Below are 14,008 nucleotides of genomic sequence, written 5' to 3'. Positions count from 1 at the left end.
CCGAAATAGTATGCATGCAAAACTTTGTTTTTGTTGAAGCCTAATGAGGAGGTGTGCGTTAGATGCTTTTTAAAAGTGATTCTGGAAAAGAGCAGTGTTTAGGTTAGAAACATGCTATGAAAGAAATGTTTGTTTATTTGTTCTTTGTCTCTAAATAAAATTACTACATCCAAAAATTGCCCAAGCTAGCTTGGTTGATTGTTAATATTGGTTTGTTGTTGTACTTCCCACCCCAATTTTTTATAAGTGTTGTTTTTTACATTAAAATAATTGCACAGGTATTGTGAAATTTGCTAGGACAATTCTAAAAGCGGGGCAATGCCACAGTTACAAATACAGTGGTACCTTGGGTTAAGAACTTAATTCGTTCTGGAGGTCCGTTCTTAACCTGAAACTGTTCTTAACCTGAAGCACCACTTTAGCTAATGGGACCTCCCACTGCCACTGTGCCACCAGAGCACAATTTCTGTTCTTATCCTGAAGCAAAGTTCTTAACCTGAAGCATTATTTCTGCATTAGCGGAGTATGTAACCTGAAGCGTCTGTAATCTGAAGCATCTGTAACCTGAGGTACCACTGTAAAGACTTGGGCTTTAAAGAAAAAACCAGTAAAGGGAGGTGGGAATCCTGAAACATGTATCAAAAAAGTGTTATTTCAGAATGTGCAGTGAAAAGGATACAAAACATAAAAAGTGAAAAGTATGTTTCACTACCATGATCCTGAAATTGGATGGGCAAAGTGAGGGAAAACAAACAGAGGAACATTGATTCCTGCTTAAAAAAAAAGATAATAGAACAAGTAAATGATGGACATTTCACAAGTCTTACCTTTTCATCATTACTATCTATGAACAATGCATGTTGATTATGGTGACGTTTTGTTTTGCATTATTTGGTCATGGATTTTTTTTTTCAAAATGCAAATTGCAAATATAAAAAGCAACCTGAAACTATCTCAGTTGGAATGTTGTTCAAGAATGAACTCAGATTAAAAGGAAAAGGAAAGAGCTCATATTCCACAAGTAGAAAAGAGTGTTGATCTGTTGACACCAGAGTATGTGCCACCAATTCTGTTTTACAGTAATCTAACTAACCCACACTGTTTTGTTTACTAGGTTTGCTGAAGCAAAATCTATGGGAGAAAAAGTAAATGAAATAAGAAACAAAATCAGTAAGTATCCATGAATCTTCCATGTTCTGTTACAATGTCAGCATATCAAGCTTATATGAGATAAGCCATTTTAAATGTTTTTTAAGATCAGCTGTTATCAGAGAAAGTCAGCTGCTTATCCTGTGCTGGATGTTACCATCAGCTATGACTTCTGCTGATCTTTCTGTATACTCACCTCTTAAGTCTCTACTATCAAAGGGTTTTTGTTTTGCAAAGGAAGCCAGCAAGGGCTTTGTGAAGCAGTGTATTGAAGATACAGTAAGGTCCTGAGTAAGGTGACAAGAGTACTGGTAAAATAATACCTGTACAAGTTGCAAAATAGATCCTATATAACTATGACCCATCAAAGTATAAACATTTTCAGCCAAAGCTCACCTTTAACCAGGAATGCTAAAATCAAGATGCCCAATAGCCATTGCTGTCTAAAACATTGGGCCTGGTGACAAGCATATAAATATGTTGTGGCAGACATCACAAAATCTTGTTCTTTTCCTTACCTATCTTCTGAAAAATCTTGTTGGCTCCCTAGGGGTTTTTTCGGGCGGGGGGGGGGGACATTGGGGAGAAGGGAGACACATCTTTAACACTGAACCATGTCCGGTTCAGTGCTTAGCATACTGGGTTGCAATGCTGGCACTCCAGATTCATCTATGGAATCATAGAATTGTAGAGTTGGAAGGGACCCTGAGGATCATATAATCCAGCTGTGTGCCGTGCTTACTTGTGAGACTCACAGCTTGCTTAGCCTGATCTACTTCATCTGATTTTTGTGCAGATAAGATGCTGTTCTTAACTCCTTGGTGGAAGGACAAGATACAAACCTTAATAGTAATAATGAAATAATAAATTATTCTTAGTCCAGAATGATTAAGGTAGGAAATTGCTTAGGATTCTCCTAGGTTTCCAAAATATGCAGTCATTTTTCAGTATCTCAGTAATAATCACGGAAATGGTCTAGACACCATAATGTGTGTTCTACTTGCAGAATTCTTGGTCTTTGAGGATGAAAGATTGTATCATTTGCATAATGATTACTCATGTAACTTGGGGGTAAAAACAGACAAGTATGGTGGAAGTGGTTTAAATACACATCCTCTGCCCTGAAGAGATATGCCTCAGAATGTAGCAAATGTGTGTACAAACCATTTCTGCCATACTTAGGATGTTATGTCTGTCTTCAACCTGCATTTCTAATAACAAACTGATTTCCTCTAGCAATCAGAATTTTGCTCAGTGTGTGTTCTCAGAAAGTGGTCAGCTTATATAGTGGAATTTCTCAGTGCCAATCGTTGAGTAATGTATATGCTACACACTGCAGGGATTTGATACGGGACTTCCTGCTTATCTGTTATGCTGGCATTTCTTTCTATGTCTCCTACTTCCTGTGTTCCCTTTCCTTGTTGCATTTTTCATGTTGTGCAATGGAACTGATTTGCTTCTCCCACAATAGGGTATATTTACATGGGTAACAACATATTGTGATCCGCCCTGAGATCTATGGATGAAGGACAGTATATAAATTTAATAAATAATAATATCATCTTCATTTTTAAAAAAATTAATGTGCCACAAGAGGGCTATAAGTAATCCCAGGCAATGGAGATACAATTTGATATGTGATTTCTTGCACCAGCTTCACACTTTGCATTGTGTGGGTTGCAGCAGCACACTCTAGAATCCCCTGTGCTTGCTTGTAGATGAGCAGGATGAGGACCTTCAATAGCTTCCCAAAATCCAGTGCAAGAAAAGTGAAAGTGAAATGCATGCTAGAATCGCAAAGCTCTTACACAGTACTAAAGCAATTCTCAAACAGCTGCAGAGGCAAGAAAACCCCCTTGGTACAACTCACTCAACGATAAACTCATTTAAATCCCTGTTGGTTTTAATGGAGATTGTTAAGCACATACTCAATTTTTCCATTAAGGTAAACAGAACTTAAACGCTTATCTTTGGGTGGATCATACTGCTAGTACATAGTAAACGCAATTGTAAATAGCCACAGGAATGCAGCCATTGTTGTCTGCATCCCCCCTCCTGCCACCTCACTAACTTGTTGTCTCAAGTTTGTTCTATTAAAGCTAGCACTATACAACCAATGTATAAATCTCCAGTATCTAAAGAGTCCGTCCCCGCCCCCATGCTGCAGGTAGACTTGTGTGGACAATAGGACCATTACTTAACTAAATGTGACTTGTATGTAGAATGTATACGCAGAGTATCATTCATTACGCCATGCATGGTTCCTAATCTGCCAGAATTATACTGGAAAACCAGACTGCAGGAATTGTAGCCATCTGTGGCCTACAGCTATATATTTAATTTACTTTTATTGTTGTTTTGGTTTCCTTAAAGCATTCCTGGCTGCCCCAGTGTGCACAATTAAGGCCAGATCACATAAGTATCAGTTTCTATTTTTCCAGCCAACACTTAATAATAAAAAAATTCTCTACCACAAAGGTCATAGGAGGACCTTTTGGTAAGCCACTTGATGCGATGTAGAATCCATTTTACCAGTCTTGATGATTTGCTGTGATAGTGACAGACAGCAGTTGGCTGTAGCTTGGACTTCTGTCATGCATACCTCATCATTTCCCCCCTTTTAAAGAAAACAAATACTACTATTTTGCAATAGAGGTATACAAAATATTGCAGCTACTTAATAAGTGTCCCAGCTGATATAGTGGCCTTTGGAATGAAACTAAGATATTAGAAACGAGTTCTCTGTTGTCATATATTATTGTTTTACCTAACTTGACAAACAAATTCACAGGCACTAAAAGTGAAGATCTGTTACTAATTACTGCTTCAAAAGATTCCTTTAATATTTATTCTCAGATTGGAGAATCTCATGTAAATGTACTAATAACAATACTCCTATTTTGAATCTAAAAGAAAAGACTACAGCAGGATTGGGAAACCTCTGGCCTGCAGACTTGGCATGCTAAGGGGTCCAATTTGGCCCGCAAGGCCATTCCTCCCCAACCATGCCCACCCAGCCATCAGTTGATGTCACTGGTGACAGGCGTCACTGCTGATGTCCAGGGGGACAGGGTTTAATCCTGCATTGGTTGTGTACCCTGTTGCCAGCAGGGAACAGGATTTCGCAGCCAAGTCAGCAGCATTTAATCTTCATTCATCAGCTCATGAGTGGGGTTTAAAGCCTTCTCAAAAGCACAGCTCATGTGCTTCTCCTGCAAGCAGGTGAAGGATTGCAGAGGAGTGGGCGAGAAGCAGCACTTTTGAGAGACATTTTAAGACAGTGCTCCATCCTGTGTTGGTCAAAATGGGACTGTGGGGTGTGCTTTAAAGCATTTCTCAGAAGCGCCCGTCTCCTTTAAATGAAAGAGGATGCTTCAAAAACTGCTTTGAGAAGTGCTCATGGCGTCCTGTTCATCTAAAATGGGACCTTGGGAGCTGCCTGAAAGCACTTCTCACAAGCAGCTTGCACACTTGAGCAGGCAGGTGGCAGCAGAGGTGAGGGTGGGGAAGACCCCCCCCTTGCTGCTCACAGGAAAAGCATGTGAGTTCCAGTCTTAAAGGTAAGGGAGGAGGCTTGCAAAAGCCTTTGTGAGTCTCCCATTCCCTTTAAGATTGTAGCAAGAATAGGTAGCCTACTTAAAAGGGGGAAATAGGAGGAGGTTTTCAAAGGCTTTGGCTTTGTGTTACTACAGCAACTTCTTAAAACATTCTGTGTGGACGACTTCCCCCAAAGATTGTTCAGAGGCTCCTGCTGGTGTAGAATGTTGTGACTTAAAAAGGAGCAGAATTGGGGGGGGGGGGCTTGATATGTGCATAGATACACTTTCACATCTCTAAGCAGGAGAACATTGTACCAGTTTTTCATGAGTTTTCTGTATTCTTCCAGCCACACAATTCAGAATCCTAGAAGGCTTGGATAACCAAAGCAATTTTACCCTCACCTGTATGGACGTTCTTTAAAATATTTTGACAACATACAGTTGATTATCCTACCCATATTTCATAAAGTAAGGATGAGGACTTAAAAAGGCTTTCTAGGTGGTTGGCTCACAATAGTGCATTCCCTTCCCTTGAAGATTTTTCTGAAGCAGAATCCTCCACCAGAAGTTAGCAAATAACTGATTAATTTAAAAGCATGTCATAGTACTTAGAGCGGAGCCCAGTGTTGTTGAAATCTCAATGAAATCAAGAGCCTAGACAAGGACAGAACTTGGCCAAAAGTTCCAAAAAGAGCTTTAAAAATAAGTCAGCTAAGCTCTTCTGTTATTGCTGAGTTAGTGATCAAATGAGCTGATCATACAAAGCATAGAACAGTAGGCAGACACACTTGATGCATGTAAGATTTTAGTAAAGATTTCCAGCACATTGCTTTAAATGTGATGTTTACTCCACTAATTGGTATAACCTTTCCAAAAGGAAAAAATGAGCACAAATGGTATTTGAAAGCCCAAAGGAAAGCAGATGTTTCTTTTATTCTGCTCAAAGATCACTTAATGCTATAATTGAAGCTGAGTGAGAGAGGAAAGGCAAACTTTTGTGGGAGTAGTAGCCTTTCAGTTCAAATAGACCTTCCAGAAATAATGCATCTTGGCTAGTCAATGAGAATGACACATTCTTTCATTGCTGTGGTGATTCATGCAGGATCAAAATCTACCACTACTACGAGGTATTGTAAAACAATTGTACACATCATTCCCCACTGTCATGTCGCACTGTATTAATAGCAGCCGAGAAAAAGAATGTGGGCACTTCACTGTCTAGAAATGTTCAACAGGGTTACTTTAAACCTAGTCAAGATAAGCTCAGTGCCTTTTGTATATAGATGTTGCAGTAAACAGATTGCTTGTCTTGCCATAAATATTAAGAAACCAATAAAGGAATTAAAGGAGGAGGATAGTTCTTCTTAGAAATTCAGGGAGCTGCATTCTATTGAGTCAAAATATTGTTGCATCTAGCTCAGTATTATATACACTGACCATTAGCACTGACCATTAGCAGTTTCAGAGTGTGTTTTCTCCCAGCCCTCCCTGGCTCTTCCCTTCTTCTTTGTCTCAACACTGGTTCCTCATCATTTGCCAGTTCATATGACATTTCAGGATCTCTCAACTATGTATCCTCCTTCACCACCTGTATTCTCCATTTTCTTCAGTCTAACTTTGTTTTTGTTCTCCTACATATGCACTGGGGAAAGAGTGTTTGGGTCACAAGAAAGAAATCACAAAGTATTAATCACAGGTGTCTTCACCTGCTCTTAATATCCTGTTTGGGTTTGCAGGCCTCTAGTCCTTTTTATCCATCTGGCATGTGAGACATCAGAAGAAGTAATTTTTATTAAAATCTGTGGTTAGTAATATTGTCTCTATGGAATAACTGTAGTGAACACAAGTGAAAGCATTGTTTGAAATGAAGGAAAATAAGAAAGTCAGGATCATGAAAATAAAACGCAGCTGTCCTGGTAAATAAGAGGATGGATGGAAAGATGGAATGGATTAGGGAGCACAGAAGTATGGGTGTAAATGTTGGGAAATTGTACAGGGGCATTGGGGGAAGCGAATATTTATGGAAATGAACATTCCCAAATTGTTAAGTAAAGGGACCCCTGACCATTAGGTCCAGTCATGTCTGACTCTGGGTTTGCGGCGCTCATCTCGCATTAATGGCTGAAGGAGCTGGTGTACAGTTTCTGAGTCATGTGGCCAGCATGATAAGGCCGCTTCTGGCAAACCAGAGCAGCACACAGAAACGCCGTTTACCTTCCCGCCGGAGCGGTACCTATTTATCTACTTGCACTTTGACGTGCTTTCGAACTGCTAGGTGGGCAGGGCATGGGACCGAGCAACCGGAGCTCACCCCGTCACGGGGATTTGAACCGCCGACCTTCTGATCAGCAAGCCCTAGGCTCTGTGGTTTAACCCGCAGTGCCACCCACGTCCCGATTGTTAATCCATCTCAAATTCTGATCATATAGAAAAAAACAGGAGCCTTGTCCAGCATAATGAAACATGGCTAGTATTATCTCTGCTGGATGCAGCCATGGAACCTCAAAGGCAATTGGAGGGTTACACTTCGCGCTACTAGGTCAGCTATACTATGCCTATTATGTATGCAGTTATATTGTTAAAAGCATATGAAGACTGTTTGACTTTATCTGGCTGAACCCAGCGAAGTTTTAAAGCAACTTGTTGACAAGTTGGAAAAAGTATCTTGTACTATCTGTCTCATATTTTGCCAATATGAATGACACACCTTTTCAAGCAAGAGCTCATTATTCAGAACTGAGAACCCCAAGAAAGGTGATAGCAGTATTGCATGAATTGATATGTCAGAAGGATTATATAGTTTAGATTATTCGTGTATGAGCTTAAAGCAGGCATGTGCCCTCCCATAGGACAGGTTCACATTCCTGTAAATATTTTATCTGAAGTGGCATGTGCAATAGAGCTAGCCTTAATGATTTGGGCAGGATGAGTAAAATAGGTTCTCCCTCACTTTGAGTTACCATGACTTTAATATTGATTTTGTAGCTTGTCAGTCCCCAAGTGGTTCTCCTTGGCTATCTGTTAACATGGGGTTCTATGGACCTGTGGGCACATTTGGAATTTTTAAAAAGGGCAGCAGATGTGACCTGGTAGAATGAGAGAACCAGTGGGACAGGGCTATATCTCTACATATAAACTCTATAGAAAGGACAGGGAAGGATTCAATGGAGGTAGCATTATTCTGTACATCAAAAAGGCATCAAGTCCAGCAAGCTAGAAATCCTGAAAGGCATGGACTCCTCCACAGAATTACTGTAGATGGTGATGCTAGGCTGCAAGAGTAATTTAATACTGGGAAAATGCTATTGTTCCTCTGGTTAAAAGGCTCGGGGAGATCTTGAAATGAATAAAAACCAAGGAGGAATGCAAAAGAAGAGACTTGGTAGTAGTGAGTGACTTCAACCAGCACCAGTTTTAGGGTTATGCGGGCAGTTCTCCTGCACAGGGGGCACATAATGCTGCTCATCATCATCATCATCATAATTATCATCATCATACCACCTTTATTTATATGGGTACCTACTGAGAAAATCTATTCTGTTTGTCGGGTGGGGGGAATAATGGAGAATCAAAATAGGAGAATAAATAGAATGGATTATCCTGGGGAAGGGAAGGGTTGACTGGCACCATGAAGAGTAGCACTTGACGTTTTGTTGCATATCCCATTTTTTATTCTTGTTTTAAGACTTTTCTAAACCACTCTTGGCATCATTTGATGGGAAAGCAGGATATAAATGGATGACCTACATCAGTAGAATGGTGCCTTGTGCCTTCAGGCCATTTTCTTGGCTAAAAGAGATTGTACACCCACTTTCTCACAGGTCATTTGCAGCCTACATGCCATGACCACTCCTGCTTCAAGATTATGCCCTTAAGTCTGTTGACCACAGTGAAAATCAGCAGAAATAACTAGGTGCACAGTTTCAGAGTTACGCTCAGATCATAGCTCCCTTTGCTCTGTGGGATTTGGGGGCAGCCAGCTGGAACTGGATAGGAGAAATTGCTTGAGCGTCACACAGATAATTCCCATGTAACTGTATGTTCATACAGTACTGGATTCCATCCTTAATAACTTGTATTTAATTAATATGCTTTTCCTAATTTTTAATCAAGTTTTGTATATCTGTCATTGTGTTGCAAATTTTACTTGGAATTCAGTCTCCCTTTCAAAATAACTGGCAAGAAGTAATCATCTTTCAAAACTTGGAACCCTAAGGCTGGATGTAATTAATATATTAATACTTATAGAACAGTAAGGTTATTCAGTTCTATGAATTATGTTCCTAATCTCATGTAACTGGCAGCTTTTCCATAAGCTAGAAATAAAATAAATGAGAAAATGGGAAGAAAAAGAATAGAAACACTTTGCCTGTAATCTATTTTCTGAACCCAAAGAGTCCTTCAGCATCTGGTATCACTTCATTTTCATTTTAGAGGCCAGAGGCCTACTCTTTTCATATACTCCTACTGCCACTTGGACAGTCCTCAACATGAGGAAACCCTTCATGGATACAAAGATGTGTATTTGTATGTCTATGTTCTGAAGAATATAATTTTTTAGAGGTGCTGGACAGGCAATGGCTCAAGATGATCAGTTACTCTTATCAAGAAACTCCAGTGTACATGTTATGTAGCAATCTAACCTTCCACACTCTGAAATCATCAGGGATAATTTCATATTAGCAATTGCTGCTTTTGCAAAAGTCTGTTCTTTGTAAGGTCAGCATATTTCATAGTGCCCATGAAAGTGCAGGTGTAAATCTTATTATTATAGCACTCACCTTTCCACTCTCATGAAGCAGCATCAGGAATCAGACCCTGAGCTTTGATGGAAATGCCACTGTGAATAGGTCCAAATCCTAATAAAAACAAACCCAGCAACATATCAGGAAGTTATTTTGTATGTGTGACCTGCATATGAACAGTCATGGCAGAATTCACAAAATTGCTGCAATAAAATACAATGGCTGGTGTTTTCCAAGTTGATTAAACCTTAAATCATGTGGAATTAGCACTGTCGGCACAGCTGTTTCTGGATATGATGGTAGGAAAACAGTCTACAGCATAATAAATTCCTATTTTATAAGGCCATCGTTACTGAACTATAGCTAAGATTGAGCAGAGCTGGTTTTTTAAATCATATTTTTCTTCTCTACCAGAAGTTATGAAATGGCTTTAAATCCACATACCGGTACATAGTCAGCTGGCTTTGAAACATCTCCAATACTTATTCTAGGACTTCCCATGGAATGTAACTACTTTAGAAGGGCCTCATTTTTAGAGTTCATTGGAATGATTAAATCTTAGGAGTGGTATTTCTTTGGTAATATAATATAGAATAACCATTTTTAAAAGAGTTAAAACCAAGTGAAAGGGCATCTGATCCAGATTCAGACTACAGCATGTGAGGAGGGGAGGTTTAACTATTCACTCCTCTTACAGGTGGGTAGCCGTGTTGGTCTGCCATAGTCAAAACAAAATAGGAAATTCTTTCCAGTAGCACCTTAGAGACCAACTGAGTTGGTTTCTAACGTGCTACTGGAAAGAATTTCCTATTTTGTATTCACTCCTCTGTTCTGGAGGGGGAAAAATCACCCCTACATCAGAAATAAACTCCCATTGGTCCTGATGGAAAGGGACAAGACGCATGAATGGACAAGATGAGAAGCATTTGTCATTTCATATATTTCAGAAAACATCTTAAAATAATTCAAATACTGCTTCGTGGTGTTTCGTTTTGCGGGGAAGGGATTCCTCATGTTGAACACTTCTCATTAGAACACCCAAAGTAGTGGATATGGCCCAATATTTGAAATAGCAACTTTCATCCAAAAATACCACTTAATATAAGTAAGCATTATACTTGACAAAGATTTAAGTATATGGGAAAAGAGGGAAAGTTCAGTCATTAGACAAAAATGTATCATCATAATCACTTTAGGTGTTCCATTGTGGTCCATAAAATTATCCATCACAGATACTGTTGAGTAGAGAGGAGGCAGGAGACCTTCATTCTGGTTTCTGTCCTTGCAGATAGAAGCAAACCCAGGTTCATCACATACATAGAATAGATATAACTAATGCTAGATCTCTGCTAAGTGTATGTATGTATAGACACACAATGTGATTAAAAGCACATTGGCTCTGCCAACATACATTACATTTTTAGGTGCAAACTGAAGCATCTTTGTGGAGAGTAGACTTTAAGCTGGTGTGCTGGATTGAAGTACAGTTTCTTTCTACTCTGCAGCATATAATGCATTTTTTGTGCTCAGAGTTGTAGAGTGAGCACCTTTCTTTTTCTACCATTCTTTAGAAATAATCAAATAATAAAAATGCAAACAGAAATCAATCGTATCTTGATTCATCTGGAGCCATTAAGACTAGCCTGCAGCATCAGCATGAATATGTAATTGACTTAAAGGACAGTGAACCCTTAGCCATATGGCATTGTGGTTTTTGTTTTTTTGTTTTTTAAACGATGGTAATGGGCCAATTCTATATTTAATTCAAGGACAAACAGATGTGATAAACAACTAAGGGACAATGTCCAGATGCTGTCTCTCTCACTTGGAAAAAAAATATTGACATGCTTCTAATTTATTAGGGCCCATGCAGAACCATAGAAATGTAAAGCTGAAAAGAAACTGAAGGATCTATTGTCCATCCACTTGCCTGCATCATTGTTGGACCTAAAAGTTGTTAGTAATTTGGACCATACTATTCCTTTCCACACAGTGCTGGAGGGACCAAAATACACTATGCCAAAGTCAGTAATAGATTCTGCTGGGCTCGGCAAGCTGTGTTCTTTAAGGAGTTCAGTGGGTGGTGTTTCTCCATCTAAAGCTCAGTTCTGAACCTTGGCTAGAAAAACTGGTAGGGAATGCAGGTAACAGCTGCTTAGGAGTCATCACCTAACTTGGGCTTATCACAGGGAAGTAAAAGTAAAAACATTTAGACATGACCATGTATATGTTGCCTATGGACCATTATTTTATTTTTATTTTTTTTTAAAAGGAGGTAGAAAGTGTATTGGTCCCTTAACTAGGATTGAATGCCTTGTATCCATAAATATTTGTATTGTAGTATTAGCAGAGTGCAGTGTGGCCCTGCCATTGTAGTTGCTTCCCTAGTGGGGTGAGAAAGAGCACCACCCTCCAGGCCTTCGTATGGCTCTGTAGTGCAGCATTCCCACCCCCCACTAAACACAGAAATCTTACTTTGTTTATTTCAGCGGTATTTTCTGCTCTGCACAAGTGGACACCCTCCCTCTTGAGCCTTACATTCTGGATCAGCCACTCTATCGTTATATTCTTCATTTCCTCCACACTTTGTCCATTTTAACAGTGGGCTGGCACTGCTGCCAACTTGTTTTGGCCCAGCAGGTCACTCTGCAGCTTAGTGTGCCATGCTCCTCTTTTCGTTTAGCTGACTGCTAAGACTGTAAGTCTATAGAGGTGCTGTCTTGCCTCCCAAGACAAGGCCACAGTTTGGAGAGGAAGAAAAAGAAATGGTTCTATATAGGCTGAAGAAGAAACATCCTGTCTTTTGTGCAACCTGGCCTCACCAGTGCACAGACAAGCAAGGTTCTGGAAAGGAAAAGGCTTACTATCTTTCCATTGACATTCTAAGCATGGTGGCCATGCCTTTGTGGGTGCAAAGACACCACTGTCCTTTGGTCTTAATGGATTTTGCAGTACATCAGGATTAACTTAGGTTCAGTAAGTTCAGTAGACATAGGCTCTGGGTAAACATTAGTTGAATACAGCTCTTTCCCCCCTGAACATATGAAGCAATGTCTCTGGCTTCCATTATCTCCTGTCTGTTGTGATGCAAAGCCAGAGGTTTTGTATTTTAAAAGCTTTTAAAAAGTAAAAGATACGTATATGTATGTACAGGGTGGCTTACAATTAGGCATACAATAAACATACAGCAGGAATAAAATGTAATATTTAAAAGTCTGGGGAAATAAAAAGATCTGCACATGGCAGTGAAATGACCTCAAAGTAGATGTCAGACAAACCACCCTGGAGAGAGCATTCCACAAACACATCGATATAGAATGTTAGAGTTTCCAAAGCACTTCACAATATGTTACTGCATGCTTAATCTTTGCAACAATCTTGAAAGGTTGAGGAGTAACATTGTGCATCCCATATTGCTGGGGGACATGGCTGAGGCTGAGAGTGGATTGATTGTCTTAGGCTGTATCCTATGCACATGAAGGCTGCAATCCTCCCCCTTGCCCCGGGCTGCTCAAAGATCTTAGGACTAGGCGGTCATCCCCATCCACTGTTCTGGAGGTCCATTTTTAACCTGAAACTGTTCTTAACCTGAAGCACAACTTTAGCTAATGGGACCTCCCGCTGCTGCTGCGCTGCTATAGCACGATTTCTGTCCTTATCCTGACGCAAAGTTCTTAACCTGAAGCGTTATTTCTGGGTTAGTGGAGTTCTTAACCTGAAGCGTATGTAACCTGAGGTACCAGTGTATGGGCAACTTGGGAACATCAGTTAGACCTACCCAGAACCGATTAGACCTCTGGTGCCCCCTTCCCTTGCCTTCCCTTCCCTTCCCTGCCATGCCTTTAACCCTTGCCATGGGATGGGAGAGGTAGAGGAGCTGGGGAGTGTGCAAGCATGTTTATGTTCACACAGTCCATATCCCTCCATTGGCTCACTCCCCCCCCCCGCCACCTCAAACCATGCAACAGAGAGGCAGTGGGGGGAGGGGGGAGGGAACAGCTGGTGAGCAGCATGCACAGTCTATTTGCCTCTGCCCGGCTCTCGTTTGGGTACTCCCCAGTCTCTCCCACTCACTGCCACCCTGTTGAAGAGCTTGGGGGTGGGGAGTGAGCTAACAGGGGCTCTGTTAGCTCACTTCCCACCCCTGAGCCCTTAATCAGGGACATGCAAGTCCATAAGAGATCCATGAATTTAAATCAGTGTCCACGCTAATCTTCCTTCTAAAGTTCATACTGAAACAGGCCAGGCTCTCCTTCATCCCCCCTCCTCCTTATTTTTATCTTCACAATAATTCCATGTCTTGTGTCTTCCATCAGAAGTCTGCACACTAATTTTGTTAGTTTCATCTCTTTTCCATACCTTGGGATGGTATTTTTATCCAGGAACCGAGGCCAAAACCACCAGATTTATCACAGTCCTAATGACAGCTAGCTGCATGCTGAGTGAATTCCTCAATTCCCCAAAACTACTTTTTTTGCCAGAACATGTGGAGATTCAGCATTCAGCATTTTATTGGTACTGTTATCTCCAAATGAAGAATGACTCCTTTGGAAAAAATGATTTGGTATCAACTAT

At 40.4% G+C, this 14,008-nt stretch overlaps 1 protein-coding gene across 1 annotated transcript in view; it reads left to right on the top strand.

Annotated features, from left to right (window-relative positions):
* Positions 1-14,008, top strand: part of KIF6 (kinesin family member 6) — a 148,041-nt gene that overhangs the window by 95,710 nt on the left and 38,323 nt on the right. The window contains exon 15 of the mRNA XM_033144588.1: positions 1,115-1,170. Within this exon, the coding sequence (XP_033000479.1) occupies positions 1,115-1,170 (56 nt within the window). The remainder of the gene's footprint in view (positions 1-1,114; positions 1,171-14,008) is intronic.

Source organism: Lacerta agilis, chromosome 3 (genome assembly GCF_009819535.1).
Source record: "Lacerta agilis isolate rLacAgi1 chromosome 3, rLacAgi1.pri, whole genome shotgun sequence".
Classification (NCBI taxonomy): Eukaryota; Metazoa; Chordata; class Lepidosauria; order Squamata; family Lacertidae; genus Lacerta; species Lacerta agilis.
Note: the sequence above shows the minus strand (reverse complement) of the source record. Positions and strands in the feature narration are given on the sequence as shown.